Genomic DNA, 16,561 nt, shown 5'->3' with positions numbered 1-16,561 from the left:
TATCACTCTCCTCATCAGTTAACTGTCTCCTCCATCGCCATACTGCAGGCCCGCTTTCCCATCCTGTAAATCTGAGTTCTAATTACAGCTCTTTTCTTTGTTGAGTATCTGGGAACCTCAGAATCCAGAGGTAGGACAGATATGACTAGAGCCAACATACCAAACCCAAACCCTTTAGACCCACTGGCGGATGACTCCGTTTCTCTGCACCCCTGTCTTTTCCATGTGTAACAATCCACAGGATTGTGTTAAGATCGGTGGGAATAGAATGCTAACCACTGCGCCAGCACATGGGAAGCACATGCAAGTGTGTCAGAGCGGATGCAAGTAGATAGTGCAGGTGGCTGGAGACCAGAGGCAGCAGGGCCAGGTAGGCTGATATAGAAGACGCTGTCCCTATAGTTTAAGTGCATCACATGTGCACACAGACACATGGCTGTCTTTTCAAGTGTCCCGTGATGGGCTACCGATGGAATCACTAGCATGTGTGAAACATCCTGTCCTTGATGTATCCGCTTGTAACCCAGATGAGGGTCACGGGAGTGTCCCCTGCACATCACATCCTTAGCCTCACTTCTCCTTCCTTCCTCCGAGACAGCCTAATGAGAGAGCTTGTGAGAGGAGCAAGGTGTGGTGAGCCCATGAGACTCTTCATAGGGAATAGAAACAAGGGATATCTGTGTGCACTCTGGGGACATCAGAGGGTTCCAAAGGAGGATGATGTCACAGGGGCCATGGTGTGCTGGCCATTGTGTGTCCTGCCCCACTGATAAAAGCAGAGGCTCCTCAGTGACCCTGCACACCAGCTACAGTCAGGCCAGTGCCATTCTGGGGATCAGGTACATTTCAAAGTACTCTTTGAGGCAGGCAAAAGATTCTCTAGGTATGCATTTCTTTAGAAGGACAACATTAGTCTTGCAATGCTTTATATGAGAATACCAACTGCAAGTTAACATCCCATGGCCACCTACATCCCATGGCTTGCTCAACAATTCTGTATAAACACTCTCTTTATGGATGGCCTAAATCCTTCCCACCTCTACCCAAGAAGTAACAAGTCTGATCTGAATTAATAACTTTAACCTATGGGGGCTAGATAGACAGTGGTTAAAAGTGCTGGCTGCTTTTCTAGAAGACCTGGGTTCAGTTCCCAACACCTATATCGTGTGGCTTACAATTGCCATAACTGCAGCTCTAGGGTATCACACAACCTCTCCTAGATTCTACAGGCACCCACACACATGTGCACACACTTACAGTTTAAAAACAATAAATCATAAAATAACCTTTATTCTCTTTTGAGTAACTAATTCTGAAGTTCACCAGTCATCTTCCCATATACTGATTTTCCTTGCTTCAAGAAAATGTGCAAATATGGGAAAACTATGGGAGAGTATTTGAGATAAAGAGGTGGGTGGAACCTGAAAGGCTCTTTGTCAGTATAAATGGTGTGAAGAGCTTCTTCTCATACCTGAATCACATGGTCATCACTTGTTATTTCTATGGCTTCATGACAGTGGTCTAACGCTGTAAACACTGAATTACAGGCCCTGAAAGATGCACAAGATGAGTGTTAGTTCTATACAAACATTGTTTGAACTTTGTTAATTCAGCAACATAGACAGACCCCAGAGTCACAGACAGTGTGCGCTCATTATTGTTACGATCTGAGTGTTGGTACCCCCTTGTTTTGATATTTCAATCCAATGTGCAAGGTTGTAATATGGCCATGATCATGGTCATGGTCATGGTCATGGAGAAGTCAAGTTCTCATCAATTAGGAGAACCCAGCATGGCCAAAACTGATCATGAGATATTCTGGCCTTTTGCAACATGCAGAGAAACATTTGTTTTCCTTTTCTAAGGTTGGCAACATCACTCAGCCTATAATCGCACCCACTGGCATGAAGACAGACAGACATGGCCCCGGTAGATCCCGCCCATTGCCCAGTTCTTTGCACCTGTATTGCTATCCATACAGCTAGCTCCTTTCTTGCTGACCTCCTCTGTGTACCTGAGGAATCTGAATAGAATCTAATTGTGGTTTAGATTTAAACTAATTTCCCAACAGAAAACAACTCCAAATACACTAAGTTCTGATCTATCCAACAGAGCAACGGCATGACTGGAACCCTGCTATTGAAAGAATCCCAGGGAAGCCTTCCTTACACAGTGCAAAGAGAGAAATAAAAAGAAAGGAGAATGTTGGCTTAGGGATGGATATTTCTTCATGTGGGGCAGATCCTTCACTGTCATTTTTTTTCCTCCTAAGAGGGATTGCAATTTGCTGTCATTTTGACCCATGTGTCAGGAGAACAGCAGAGCACTGGGTAAAGTCGGACTGTACTTTTCTAGCTGCAGGATCCCAGGCCGCTTCTAGCCTTTGCTTGTCCTTGCTTGCCCATCTATAGAACGATTATAAGAATATGTGTTCCATGGGCTTTGTAATGGTCAGGGTGACAGATGGCATATGCAGGCATTTCTCAAAGTGCTTGGGACTACACATGGAAGAATCCAGGCTGTGGTAGGTGATAATACTTGTAAGATCACAGAGTCTCGGTGCTTTGTTCTCTAAGGCTTGTGAAAGCCTTTAGTGAAAGGAAAAACTCTTAAGTGAGGTAACCCAGTCTCAAAAGAACACTCATGGTGTGCACTCACTGATAAATGGATATTAGCCTAGAAGCTTGGAATACCCAAGACACAATGCACACATCAAATGGTGCCCAAGAAGAATAAAGGAGTGGCCCCTGGTCCTGGAAAGGCTCAGTGCAGCAGTGTAGGGGAATACCAGGACAGGGAAGTGGGGAGGGGTAGATTGGGGAACAGGGGGAGGAAAGAGGGCTTATGGGACTTTCTGGGAGGGGGGATCCAGGAAAGGGAAAATCACTTGAAATGTAAATAAAGAATATACCAAATAAAAAAATACCAAGAAAAAAAAAAAAAGAAAGGAAAAACTCATCACAAGTTATCTTCTTCCTTGAGTCTGTTTCTGTGACCGCAAGCTAACCAACCCACAGGTGAGAAGGACTTCAGAGCACTGAAAGATGGCGCCTGCTCCTATGGCTACTTGCCTTACAGGTAAGCAAGAGCATTCTTGTTCTGCTCAGCGGGGCAGAGAACCCAACTAGCTTGATGCCACTGACAGTCCTGACCCCTTCGGGCCATTTCTTCATCTAATTGCCCCACCCCTCTAATTTGTTCTGTGTACTGTCTAACCACCATCACTGTGTGCAAAGATGTTATATCAACAGCAAAACACTGCAAAGGATGCTAAGATTGTTATCACCGTCATCACTGCACTGTCCCTTGAAAGGCAAGCGAGAGTCAGGTTTAATGAAAGCACATTCCAGACGCCTGGTCTGGGCCGTGCTCAGCTCCACAGGAAAGCAGTTCCAGGTCCTAAGGTTGGAGACATAAAGCCACATAGGCTGATTTGTGAGCTTTGAGAGCTGGGTAACTAAGCTCTGCTGAACACATTTTGTCTGACTCCTCTCTGGTGTATGGTTTGCTGTGAGGTACCTGTACATCTCAACTAAAGGTGCAAACTGGTGTTTCAGACATAATCATTATGCCTGCGCATAATGTGGTTCTCAAATAAGCCCTAGAGATATAGAGCATCATGCTCATGACCATCCATAAAACCTGAACTCTTCAGATAGAATGCCCCAAAAGGCAGAACAAGTTCCTACCCATTGACATGAAGGAACATTGGTAGGGACAGGAATGACACAGTCAGTATTGCTTCTTCCTGTCCCTACCATGCCATGCGTGACCAACTGAGATGTTTATTTTTGGGTTGATGACTCTATTTAAATAAACCAGCAGCCAAATGGGGCAATCGATTTGAGTCATGTTCCTAGAACCAGGGAACCTAATCGTGTGTGTTAATTATTCATACTTCTCAGGCAGAAAAACACTGTGGCCTTGTTAGTTTTTATTCTTGGAAACTATGACCTGCATCTCAAATGTCTTTATTTTTTAATCCTTAAGGTTAGAGGTCAGAAAGCTGTGAGGGAAAAAAAAGAAACAGAAGAGAGAAAAAGATAATGGGTTGTGTAATCATTTATTCTGCACCAGATGAAGGATTTCAAAGGTTCAGATGGAAGAGGCGATTGTTGTGGGGTCTAGACAAAGTCCATAAATAGCACAGTGGCCCACTGGGGGCAAAATGCACAGTGCAAATGCTGGGTGCCTGACTATGCTCTACAACCAGGGCAGAGGTAGTCAGGATCATAAGGAAAACATTCCTGGTTCTCAATGTCTTCTTGACAGTCTTCTTGACAGGCTGAGATCAACAAGTGCTATTGTGCTATTAAGTATATCTTAGAAATATACTTCATCGGGATTCTACCCAAACAGAACACGCATACACACACTCACACACACACACACACACACACACACAGACACACACACACACACACATGTCATGCACATAGATATACACACACACACACAGACATGCACATATGCACAGACACACATCCCCTTAAACAAGGATGGGGCTGAGCAAAGCAATGGCTTTTAGGAAGATTCTGAGCATATGTCCACATCAAATCAGAGTCTCGGAATTAGTCAGGAAGACCAAAGAGCAGGCAAGGGGACTCATGGGATTGCTACTCAATGGAAGTCATGGGTGGTGGCGAGAATGAGAAGGGATTTATCTGCCTTGTAAAGTGTAGACGGTAGTCACCATTCACAAAGCCCTGGCCTCCTAAGTGTCCACCTTTAACACTGGCAGCATCCCTCAGTACAGACTGTGTCCTTGAAGAATGACAGCCAGGCTACATATTTAGCTGCAGCTGGGGGCGGAATTGTAGGGGAAAGTATTACATAATTAGACTATAATTATTCTGGCATTGTATAATAAAGAGCTCATTTCCCAGTCTTTAACAAATGACATAGCTGCTTGTCTGCCTTGGGGTGCAGGTAGATGCTCTACGTGCCCTTGGACACCCTAAGGAATTGGAGCAAGGTCATTGTCCGAATCATTCTCCTCTGTAGGATGGGTCCAAATGTTGTAGGCCCAGAGAAATTCAAGTACTATGCATGTACTCCCCACCCCCAAAAGGGGTGAACTCAAGAAGGCTGAGGGAAGGGCTGAAAACTATGGAGGGACAAAGAACACCCCTGTGTGAGGTAAGCCCTACTTCCTGGGTCACTGCTTCCTAGGTCAGTGTTTCCTGGGTCAAGTCCTTCTACTAGCTTCATGCTGGTTTACATGAAGAGCCTGGCATTCTATTATGAACCCAGCAATGGGTCCAACTCTTCCAGTCAGTTCCTGGCAGGAAGAGGAGCCGAAGTGGTAGTGCTCACAGCGTTGGAGAAGAGAAACTTGTCGCTACACTGTGATGAGACCATGCAAGCTCCCACACCATGAGCTACATAGGTCTCAGCAGCACAGGAACCTGAAGACAGGCAGGCCTGCATCCTGCTTGATATGGTTAAGGTGCCCTACATCTCCCTGAAGGAAGCCCCAGTGCTGGAATCTGTGTGGAATCTGAATCAGGACCCAATCTAGCCGGGACTATCACATGTTCTGTGGCCTAAGAATATAGAGCACTGATCATCTAAAATAGCATGAGGGGCTCCTGGTCACAGCAATAGAGGGCTGGGTTCCTTGCCTTTATTGTAAGAAATAAAGGATCAGACCACAATGGACTTTCTCTTTTCTCTTTTTATATATTGCAAGAACATCAAAAATCAAAGTACTAAGCTGTTTTACTCTCAATTAAAATCAACAGAGGCTCCTAAGAAATACATATACTTATATATACACTTAATGTGCATTGTTAAAAAGAACAAATTATAGCAGCAAAGAGAAGGTGGTGTTTTTAGAAAATCTAAATAAAGTTATCTGAAGCAAACATACAGATAAAAAGAAACCAAAGAATTTACCTTGTTTAAGCATTCCAAATGTCTTTGGTGCTATTCCTTAAGGCCTTGAACTATCAAAATCCCTCAAATATTAGAATCTCTACTGGTCTGGCATACTTTTACCTTTAAGAAATGTTTATTCATTTATTATTACTTTGTGTGGTGTGTGTGTGTGTGTGTGTGTGTGTGTGATGCATACTCAGGGTGACACACATGAATGTCAGGACAACTTATTGGAGTGATTTGCTTCTGCCTTCATTGGGAGCCCAAGAGATTAAATTAAGCTTGGGGGCAACATCAACATTCTTAAAACAAACACATACACAAACAAAAGACAAAACCCACCACATTCCCATCTAAGAGAGTGACCACTTACATTTCCTTCACCACTGTAATCACCCAAAGCAATACCCAGACTTAGGCGGCCTGTTTCTGTGGGTCTATGTCAATCACTGTTTCCTAGGGATGGAAGAAAACTAGCCTTCAAACTAGTCTGTCGTTTGGATATAATAAGCAAGGATGATTAAAAGTATAATAATGGTAGGGAGATCCTCTCTTGGCTTTTATGCCGGGCACGAGGTATGGCAAGATTCCTCTTAGTTGGCTAGAGAGAAAAACCATGTGGGGCCTTCCCTGAAGGATGCCAGGACGCTCTTAGAAACTGGTCTTTCCACAGGTCCAAAGGTCTGGAGGAGCCTCCCACAGCTCATGTTCTCTGGCTTGCAGAGGCCAGGCAGAAGAAATCAGGTGTGTAAGAACAGAACCAGAGCCAGAGCAGAACCTGAGCTCATCTAGACAGGTGCCAGGACCCTGGTTCTCCAAGGCAGCCTTTAAGAAGATGGCACGGAGAGAACCTTCCACAGGACAGCCAGCCAGTGAGAACCCATCTCTTAAAGCGCCACATACGTACCAAGAGTCCTAAATTTATGCCATGCATATTGAGGCTACAAGCAGACTTCATGAAATTGCTACTTAGCCATTATGACAGCTAGTCTAATAAATGTACTCATCATCTCCCCTGAATATAACTACTCAACTAGGAATTTATGAAGTTGGAAGTCAGAAGTTGAAAAGTAACTTTTAAAAGTCTGTTCTTGATCTCAATATAATTATACAAGAATTGAGCAGGATTTCCTAAATTATCATTTTAAAACTGCCACATGTAGTTGAAGATACTATCAAAAAAGATGTGCTTTTGACCTATTTCATTATATTTAGGGACTCCAGTTAATGTCCTGCTGTTGGCCGGCGGTCTAACAACCTCAAAACCCCCAGACATTAGTTATGAATCTGTGAACTTTGGCCTGTTGACAGTTAAGACTTTCTAAAGTATCGTTAACCTCACGCGCTGTCTTATTTTGCTACATACCGTAATTTGAACTGTGAGCGAACTTCCCCGTGTTCTATTTGAATCAGTTCATTATAACAAGCAATTATGCTGCTGTTCTCCATAAATCTCTGAAAAGAAAGCAAAGATAATACATAAGACATCTCCAATTATTTCTTAGAGAGTCAAACAGAGAAACCTCACAGTTGCTCCTGCCCCCATGTAGCTAATTATGCAAGACATCTTGTGGGTAGGATGGGAAGGCATAGAAGAGTTGTCAAGGCTGTGAAGCTCTTGTTCAAACCTTAGCGAAACAACAGAGCAGGTGAGGCACTTGGCTCCCTTTGTAGCGAAGATGGGGGAACCTTCATTATGGGGAGTCACAGCAAGGCAAACACACAAGAGCACAGTGTGCCTCGCCAGCTGTGCCGATGACTGAACCATTCCAGCTTTATCCTGGAGCAATCGCCCAAAACCCACAATGCAGCACGCTCAGGCTGCGGCGTACCCCGTTGTTGATTCATTTTTATGGGCGTGTTTTCTGCCTCCTCCTGAAACTTTCGGGTGCCTAATGCGGAGTTCATTTGAAGCACCACAGAAGACAATCAGATGAAAAGCTACATGTTTCTCTAAGAAAAGATATAAATGTCCAGCAGCCACATGAACGATGCCCAACCTCACCAGAAAAGGAAATAAAAAATCAGCTGCGTGATATGATGTCATTTCATACCCACTAGAATAGATACAATAAAAAGTAAGAAAGGAGTATTAGTAAAAATACTAAGTAGCAGAATGGAAGAACTGTGCATCGCTGGTGGGGACAGGAAACATCACTGTGGAAAACAGTGCGTGTGTTATCCAAAACTTAAACCTAGGTATATAAATACAAACAAATGAAAATGGATACCTCAAGCAAATGCTTGTAGGACCAGGTCCACCACAGCTTTATCAGAAAGGCTCAGGGGTGGAGAGAGGAGATGAATGGATACACAAATTTTGGTGTGTACACACAGTGTGATTTTATCCAGGCATAAGATAGGAATGAAATACTGACATATTTCATCAGTCAGCAGTGCATGCACTGTAGGGGAGACAGCATGCACACCCCGGTAGAGTATTAAGTGAAAGGCAATAGACACCAAAGCCACATGCTACATGGTTCCGTTTATGCATACTATCTAGACAGGTCAATTCTCACAGACAGTCTGCAGACTGAGGCTCACCAGAGCTCAGAAGCAAGACTGGGACCAACTGCTCAGTGAGAACTTGGGACTGGGGGAAAGGTTTTAAAACAAGATGAGGTAGGTATTGCGCAACATGAAGAAAATTCTAAACACCACTATATAGTTTACTTGAAAATGGTTTGTTCATCCTGACTTGGGGGAGGGGAGCTTTCACATATTTACAAACCTTTAGTGGGTGAGTAAATGCATAAGCGAAATCTACAGTCAATCACAACTTACTATGAGACAGCGTTCATTAAAGGGCTGTGACCTGTACCTCATACCTGGCACCAACAGCGGGGCCCAGTCGACAATCCCAAACTCATTTTTGCATTAATATTTTTTTTAATTATTTTTGTGCATGGGTATTTTGTCTGCATCTATGCATATGCACACATGTGTAGTTCCTGCAGAGGCCAGGACAGGGTGTTAGGCTTCTTAGAACTGCAGTCATAGTCGGTAGTGAGCCACACTGTAGGTGCTGAGAATTAAACTCAGCTCCTCTGGAAGAGCAGCCAGTGCTCTCTCCTGCCAAGCTGCCTCTCCGGTGCTTTCTTTATATCTTTGAAATTGAGCATGTTACGTGGTGTAGGATATACAAGAAATCAAGCCTCTCTCTCACACGAACACGTGAATGCTTTTATGAGAGATGAGGGAAGCAGAAAAATGCAGCAAGTGAAAAATGGCAAGGAAACAGATTTAAAGTCAATTTACTTAAGACTGAGTAAAATGGCTTACATTTTAAGTCCTAAAGAAATTATATACTTTGCAAAGCTTTTGAAGCTAACACACCAGCAAGCAAGCAAAAAACAAAACAAAACAAAAAAATCCAAAACAAAAAGATTCCAAATGACCTAGTTACACTAATGCTTCTACATGCTACATGCTACATGCTACATGCTACATGCTACATGCTACAGCTAGATACATGGAGGTGAGAAAGCCAGGCTCAGTCAAAAGGTCTCTTTACAGATTTCCTTCAATCAAGTCAGCCAGAGGGCAAAACCAGTTCCTCTCTCCTTTTTTGTCTCAGTGTGAATGTACACACACACACACACACACACACACACACACACACACCTCTGAAGTACATGGTCTCTTCCTGGGGAAACCTCTAACTTTCCATAGGCCTCTTGTTCTTTAAGAGGAGTGGAGAGGGTCTAAGAAAAAGAAAAGCCACAAACCTACCCAGAAGGGAACACTCACTCTTTAGTCACAAAGCAACGCTGATCGGGATTCATATCTGCCTGTGTTTTTAGATGGGTGAAATAAAACCTGTCTCAGACAATGACAAGTATTGGGGTGGCGGATGAATTGCAGACACCCTGACATTTCCATGATAAATGAGTTTAGATAATGCTGAGATGCATGGATTTGGACTCCAGGAGCCCTCGGGCCATCTTATAGGCTAACGATGATGCACTGAACTGCTAATGTGCTGAGGGCTCTCACTAGGAGGAGGAGGAACACCCCATGTACAGATTCCCCAAACCACTGTTATCTGGAAGCACACTTTTCATGGAACACAGAAGCTCTTGGGAGAGTGCCCCATGGCACGACATGGCCGGAAAGCTAGCTGCCTTAGTAGCTGGACCCAAGACAGACTGAGGTGGGAGCACACAGCTACACCTTTGCCTTTGATATGACTGTGCAAGCTATTCAGGTTTTGGAGTCTGTTTCCTTCTCCGGAAAAAAAAAAAATGAAGAAAATATCGAATCCTTCATATGGTGAGAGAAATTAAGCAAGTCACCTGGAACAGGGCCCGATAAATAATACATTGTAGCTGCCCGACTTCCCACTCCAAAGGAAGCCTCTCCAGGAAGAAGTGTGGCTCGCAGCTGTTAGCCCAGCATGCCTCACACACTGCCTCGCACACAGAGCCCCGCAAACACTTGTTGAGATGAATAAGCATCATTTCCAGGCTGAAAACAAGAAAGAGGCACACGGAGGTGAGAGCGAGAGCAGCTGCACTGGGCAAGGCGCTAACTCCCACAAAGCACAGAGCGGGCCGAGCGTCGTCGGGGCAGCTCGCCATGCGTCTGGGCAGCTCGCCACACGTCAGGGCAGCTCGCCACACGTCGGGGCTCCAAGGGCGTCGAAGGCGGTGGTTGGAGCGTAGTTGATGGTAGTTTCTTCTTGGATCCCCATTCAGGGATCGTAGACCAACGAATTGGCTCAGTAGCTAGTGACACAGAGCCAAGATCCCCCCCAAAAAACGATGCAATCAATACAAATCTGGAATGGGAAACAACCTCACGGAAGGCAAGGCTGGGAGGTCTATCTGGAAGGTCCTGGGACAGAGGGCTGTCCACAAGATAGTCTCCAAACAAGCGGAAGAATCTGCATGGAGATCTGCCCCGGCTGCTTCGAGGCCAGGCAGAGTTTTTGTGGGAGAAAATGTAAGGGGCCGGGAGCACTCTGACCAATTGGTGAATGGCCTTGATCAAATAGGACCCAGCCCTCAAAATACCAGGTAGCCCCACAGACTCTGACTTCCGGGCTCCCTTTCACCACAGGTTCATTCACTGTGTATGACACATTCGAATCTGGACACAAGAGATGTTCTGGAGTAGTTACAGACAGGTAGAAAGAAGAAAGTGAACCTTTGTTTTCTTAAGAATATGTGCACCTAAAAACTGGCAATCATTGTCTCCAAAGCTGTCCTGTCAACAGATGTGTGATCTCTGTCCTTCGGTAAAGAAGCTATCTTCTAAATGACACTAACCACAGAGACTGTTGGAGGAAAGATCACTGAACTGAGGCTCAGGTCTGATGCCACTCCAGAGAGCGATGGACACCCTTACTAACAGGGCCAACAAGCACTGTGGCGAGGTCATCCTTCAATCAGATAACCAAGGTAACCAGGGACGCTAATGTCCCGGTGTTCTGGGAGTCCTGACTCACACTTGAAAAGGTCAGTGTGAGGAGTGGGTGGAGTACGGCAGTCCACACAGAAGAGCAAAAATAATAATAATAAAAACCTGTGAATAATTTCAGAGTTATTTCTCAGAAAAACGGATGTGTTTTATATATATAATAGACCACAGTCCCGTGGCTTCACTGCCGGCTGTCCTGCACTTCCAAACACGGAAGGTTTTCTTACGTATCTGCATCCAACCACTGCACATAAGCGAGCTTTCACAAGTAAATGACAAGCACCCCCAAGGAGAGACGACAGACACACGGTTGAAGTGTCAGGGTGCTGCGGAGTGTTGCAAACCTGGCCCACCCACTTCTATGACATAGCCTGAATCAGTGCGGCCTTATGTCTTTCACAGAGCTCTGCTTCTAGGCTAAAGCACGCCAGAGCGCAGGGAGAGAGACTGCTTCACAACGGAAGGTCCTGCTTCACCGTGGCCTGCCAAGACGGATTTTAAATCCAGAATAGCAACCAAGAACTCATAGGATCATTTATTTTGAGTTTGGACTACCAGTAAAACTTACAGAAATCAACTCTGGACTGCTACCTTATTTTTACCTAAAATAAAACATTTAAAAAAAAAAACAGGAATGAATGTTTGCCATAACAGTGTGAAAGAAGAACTGCATTAATTTTCTATATGACTGTGTCGAATATTCACATTTCCTTTTCCACCCTGCTTTCCCTACATTGCTTTGAATCATTTTCATCGTTTTCTTTACATTTGCCCACACACGGCTTTGCCTGCAGTCCAGTTTCTACCTTACCTTATAATCCTGGTCATTTGTCTATATCTCTTAGCTTAAGAGAATCACTCTTAACCTTTAAGTTGATATCAATGTTTTTTCATACATCCTTCAAATTAGAGACCGTTCTTCTCTTTTTCTGGTGCTCAACAGTGCTTCACAAGCTGTTGTCACCAGCATGAGCCTGCTTCTGGTTTAAAAGCTCTGGACAGGCCCATGGTGAGCCCAGAACCTAAGTGGCAACATGGCATAGCATCTTTAAAAGACTGCGCATGCGTGCTGAGTCTAACTGGTGAGATGCCCCTATACAGGGCTACCTTGAGACTGCTGGGTTCCGGTCTGATGTAAGAGGGGCTTTATTGTCGTCACATGTCGGCTGCTAGATTGTGCATCGGCTGGCTGACTGGCTGACTAACACTGGCGAGTCCCTTGCTCACTGCCACCCCATTCCAAGTGCAATTGTTTCTATTCTCTGGCTCAGAGTCCTGGGGCCTGTTTCCTGTGATGGGTCCCACGGCTGTGTTCTTGGTTGTCGTGGGAGAGTGAGGCTGTGTGTTTGGCTGTCGTGGGAGAGCCAGGAAGGCTAGAGAGCACCATTCTGATGCCCTTGTACATACCCGGTTGAAGCCTGCATGAAGAAGAGGAAGGACTGAGGGCTCTTCATGGTCATCAGATCTGCAGCAAAGCAGAAAATGTGGTCACTCAGCAGATACAAACCAGAATTCCCCACACCGAAACATGGGGGAAAGGGCAATGACGCCATTGGCTGTCACTCCGGAGATGCTTCCTGAACAGCGCTTGTCCAAGGAGCACCTGCCTTCAAGGACGTAGGATCGACATCTGTCTTCCAGATGCAGGTAGAACACACACAGAAGATGAAGCAACAGCAGAATGGTGCAAGTGTTCCCAGAGCAGGGGTGAAATGCTCCAATGGCGGCTTGCCCTTAGGGTTGGAGCGAGCAGTCCCATTAAAGGACATGCTATGAGGCTACTGTCCCTGACCCAACTGGATGTACAACTCCTACTCCAAGGCCCATTTGGGTCCAAATCTCGAGATGCCACACACACCCGACATTACAGTCTATAGGGTCATACAACCAAGAGGCACGGAAGAGTCAGCATGAACAGAAATGCAGAAGGGAGGGAAACGAAAATGGATACTGTCACCTGCTTCCTGAGACAGTTTTCTATATCGAGCCCAGAGCTATGTCATGAGTAAAAACGTGCACTGAGGACCAGCATGTCATGAGGATGCCTGATAGCTCAACTGTCACCAGCAAGAAACTGAAAGAGAGTCCTTGAGACAGTCAGATTTGCATAGGATACAACCCAGAGAGTCAGGGGAGACAAATAGAAGAAGGGTTGGGTAGAAACGACTTTAGAAAACAGAAGGCTCAGTTTGCCCACAGCTTCCTGCCCCCCATCGTTTCCCTTACTCTCTGCTTTCCCTCAGTGAAAGTTCTGCCTTCTATGAATGACATACCAGGAGAGGCATTACAACGATTCCAATGTAATAAGATCCTATTTCCTAAACTAGGTGGCAAAGATGGAAGTCACTAAATGTCACTCCATTCTCCATATGAGAAGAATTTGATAATAAAAAACCAAACAGAAAAATCACAATGCGCCATACAAAACCACTCCTAGTCAAGGACTCATAAACATTTTTTGATGTATGAAAAGGACAGAGGGCATTTCGGGGCCCATGGAGCATGTCATGGGAAGTGCTTTGCGGTGTGGTATCCCCCAGGGATCATGTCTAGGGCTGTAGGCTCCTATTCAGATCTCCGAAGGTAAGTGAAGCGAAAGGTTCCTTCTGTTCCCCACTCATTCCTTCTGGATTGATCTCCCACCAGGACAACAGGTATGAGGCGCCCTGGGGACAGAGCTTCCCTTTCTTTGCACCTCAGGCCAAGGGAGGCATCAAGGGATGAGCCTCATACTGCAATAGTTCACCTGACGTTCTGATTGGCTCTGAAAACTTGGCTCCTTCCCATGCCAGAGAGGCCTACGGGCATGTACTTCAGCTCTCCTGGGGGCAGCCTGCCCTTGGGAACCCCACACCTTCCTGTCCAGCTATATTGGTCAGTCTGCTCCTTGGTGACAAAATTTGTGCCAAATGCCACAACAAAGCCAAGTCCAATAGGCCCTGGATCCTAATTAAGATCGTAGTCTCCCTGAAGCTAAAGACAGACATTGATTGACTACAACAAATTTTGCCCCTGGCAAGGATTCCAACTATTGTAGCACATACAAACTACTTTCTTTCAGCCAGCCTTTGCATTTTAAGTGCAGAACATTCCAGACACTAAACCCCGCAGAACAGTTTCTCAATCCAGGGCATCACTGCAGCTATAGCTGGGCCATTCTTCTTTGCAGTTCAAAACCAGCCTCAGCCTATGGCCTGCTGATAGCCTAAGCCACATGACAGTCCTCCCCAGGGCCACAGCCTATGGCCCACTGTTAGCCACTGGACAGTCCTCCCCAGGGCCACAGCCTATGGCCCACTGTTAGCCACTGGACAGTCCTCCCCAGGACCACAGCCTATGGCCCACTGTTAGCCACTGGACAGTCCTGCCCAGGGCCACAGCCTATGGCCCGCTGTTAGCTACTGGACAGTCCTGCCCAGGGCCACAGCCTATGACCTGCTGTTAGTGACATGACAGTCCTCCCCAGGGCCACAGCCTATGACCCGCTGTTAGCCACTGGACAGTCTTTTCCAGAGCCACAATCCTTTTCTTGCAGTGGATTTGGCCCTCTACACTCGCACGCACACTGCATTCTTAAGTGAAAGCTCAAACCCTTCTCTATTTTCCTCAAAGAGAAAAGAGGAACTAGAACATCCAGGGTCGTCGGCTTTTCGACTCATTTTTGGCATGTCATGGTGGTGAGTAAACCTGTTTTCCCCCATGAAGTATGTGAAAACGTGCTAACAGCAATTATGTAAGAGAGGGGGAAAAACCCTAAGTATTTCTGGAAACTTGGAAAACAAAGCCCTCGAAGTGAGTTCTAGAAATGGCCATGTAGGGTCTCTGATGTGCCCACCACAGAGCTGGTTCAAACGCTGGGCTAAGTTGAATGACTTAGATGGAACAGAAAGTCAGGGAAGGGTGTTGCTGGGAGGGGCTGCTGGGAGGGGCTGCTGCTGGGAGGGGCTGCTGGGAGGGGCACTGCTGGCTGGGGCTGCTGCTGGGAGGGGCTGCTGCTGGGAGGGGCTGCTGCTGGGAGGGGCACTGCTGGCTGGGGATGCTGCTGGGAGGGATGCTGCTGGGAGGGGCTGCTGCTCTTGTATGGATGCTGCTGGCTGGGGATGCTGCTGGCTGGGGATGTTGTTGGGGTGCGCCCTGCTGGAGCTGAGGTACTCTGGAGTGGGGGTATTTGGGGGAGGGGATACTGTTGGGGTGAGGCAGAAGGTGTACTTACGCTTGTGAAACCACAGCCAGAATCACTGTGTGCTCAGAGGGGTTCGTGGCCCGGATTGACCTGTGAAAAGAAGCTTCGAGTCAAAGCGCTGAGCCGTGCTCTGTTACCCTGAGCTACTACTGCGGACGCGTCTTTGCATTGACAGTGGCACCAAATCAAATCATCCTTTAAAGAAAAATAAAATCTCAGAACACACATGAGACGGCAGAGAAAGATGACCTTGAGGATCAGGACAATATCTTCAATCTATGTATTTATTTATTTATTTGTAACTGTTTTAACTCCTGGGCAATTTTCCAAAAGGTCAGCCTCGCCAGTTTTCTACTTCAAAAATTGGCAAATTACATTTAAATTTCATGTTCTCTGATTGAAAAAGTTTTTCAGACTCACTTTTTTAAAGTATGGCAGCCTTATAGTCCCTTTAGTGGTCAGCTCGGGCCTGGGCAGCAGACCAGGTTGGATTACATTCCTTTCAAAACAGTAGATCATACAGAAAGCTGATCTGACAATAAAAGTTAGCGTACTCACTGGCAGACGGACAGACACATGAGGTAGACTGGGCTAAAGATCATTCAAAGAGGGCCCTCTCCTGGTTCTGTCATGGATACTTATGTGCTTTACAAAACTTGGGCATCAGCTGGGCTTGAGAAAGATTAGATAGTACCTGTCAATTAAATTTGCTGAACTAGGATCCCTGTAGACAGTTAAGCAATTTCATTATAGGAGTTCAAGGTTTGTGAACTGGACAAGATGTGCGATGCTGCCCGAAGCTGATTCTAGAGTCCTCTGGTTAGGGTTCTATGAATTAGCTGAGCTTTTGATAAAGGGCTATATTCTCGAATTCGTGGGAAACTGCATTACCTGCATGAGGCTAGACATGAGGCTGGGCTTCTACTTATCTGGAAGTTTTTCTACGAGGCACCAGTCATCACCAAGGGCAGCAAGGCTGGACCAGTCCTGCTCCGGTGCTTACATCACTTCCTGTCCCCATCCCACACCCCACAGAGCAGGTTGCAGAAGACTCATTTTACATTTAGGAGCCCA

At 45.8% G+C, this 16,561-nt stretch overlaps 1 protein-coding gene across 1 annotated transcript in view; it reads right to left on the bottom strand.

Moving 5' to 3' along the window:
• The window catches only part of Pde8b (phosphodiesterase 8B), a 118,296-nt gene that overhangs the window by 66,988 nt on the left and 34,747 nt on the right, over positions 1 to 16,561 (bottom strand). Inside the window, exons 5-8 of the mRNA XM_052159649.1 lie at positions 15,518 to 15,577; positions 12,712 to 12,769; positions 7,247 to 7,335; positions 1,472 to 1,550 (exon numbers count right to left, since the gene is read on the bottom strand). Coding sequence (XP_052015609.1) covers positions 1,472 to 1,550; positions 7,247 to 7,335; positions 12,712 to 12,769; positions 15,518 to 15,577 — 286 coding nt within the window. The remainder of the gene's footprint in view (positions 1 to 1,471; positions 1,551 to 7,246; positions 7,336 to 12,711; positions 12,770 to 15,517; positions 15,578 to 16,561) is intronic.

This window comes from Apodemus sylvaticus, chromosome 16, assembly GCF_947179515.1.
Source record: "Apodemus sylvaticus chromosome 16, mApoSyl1.1, whole genome shotgun sequence".
Classification (NCBI taxonomy): domain Eukaryota; kingdom Metazoa; phylum Chordata; class Mammalia; order Rodentia; family Muridae; genus Apodemus; species Apodemus sylvaticus.
The sequence above is the reverse complement of the archived record's forward strand: the minus strand, read 5'-3'. Positions and strand labels throughout refer to the sequence as shown.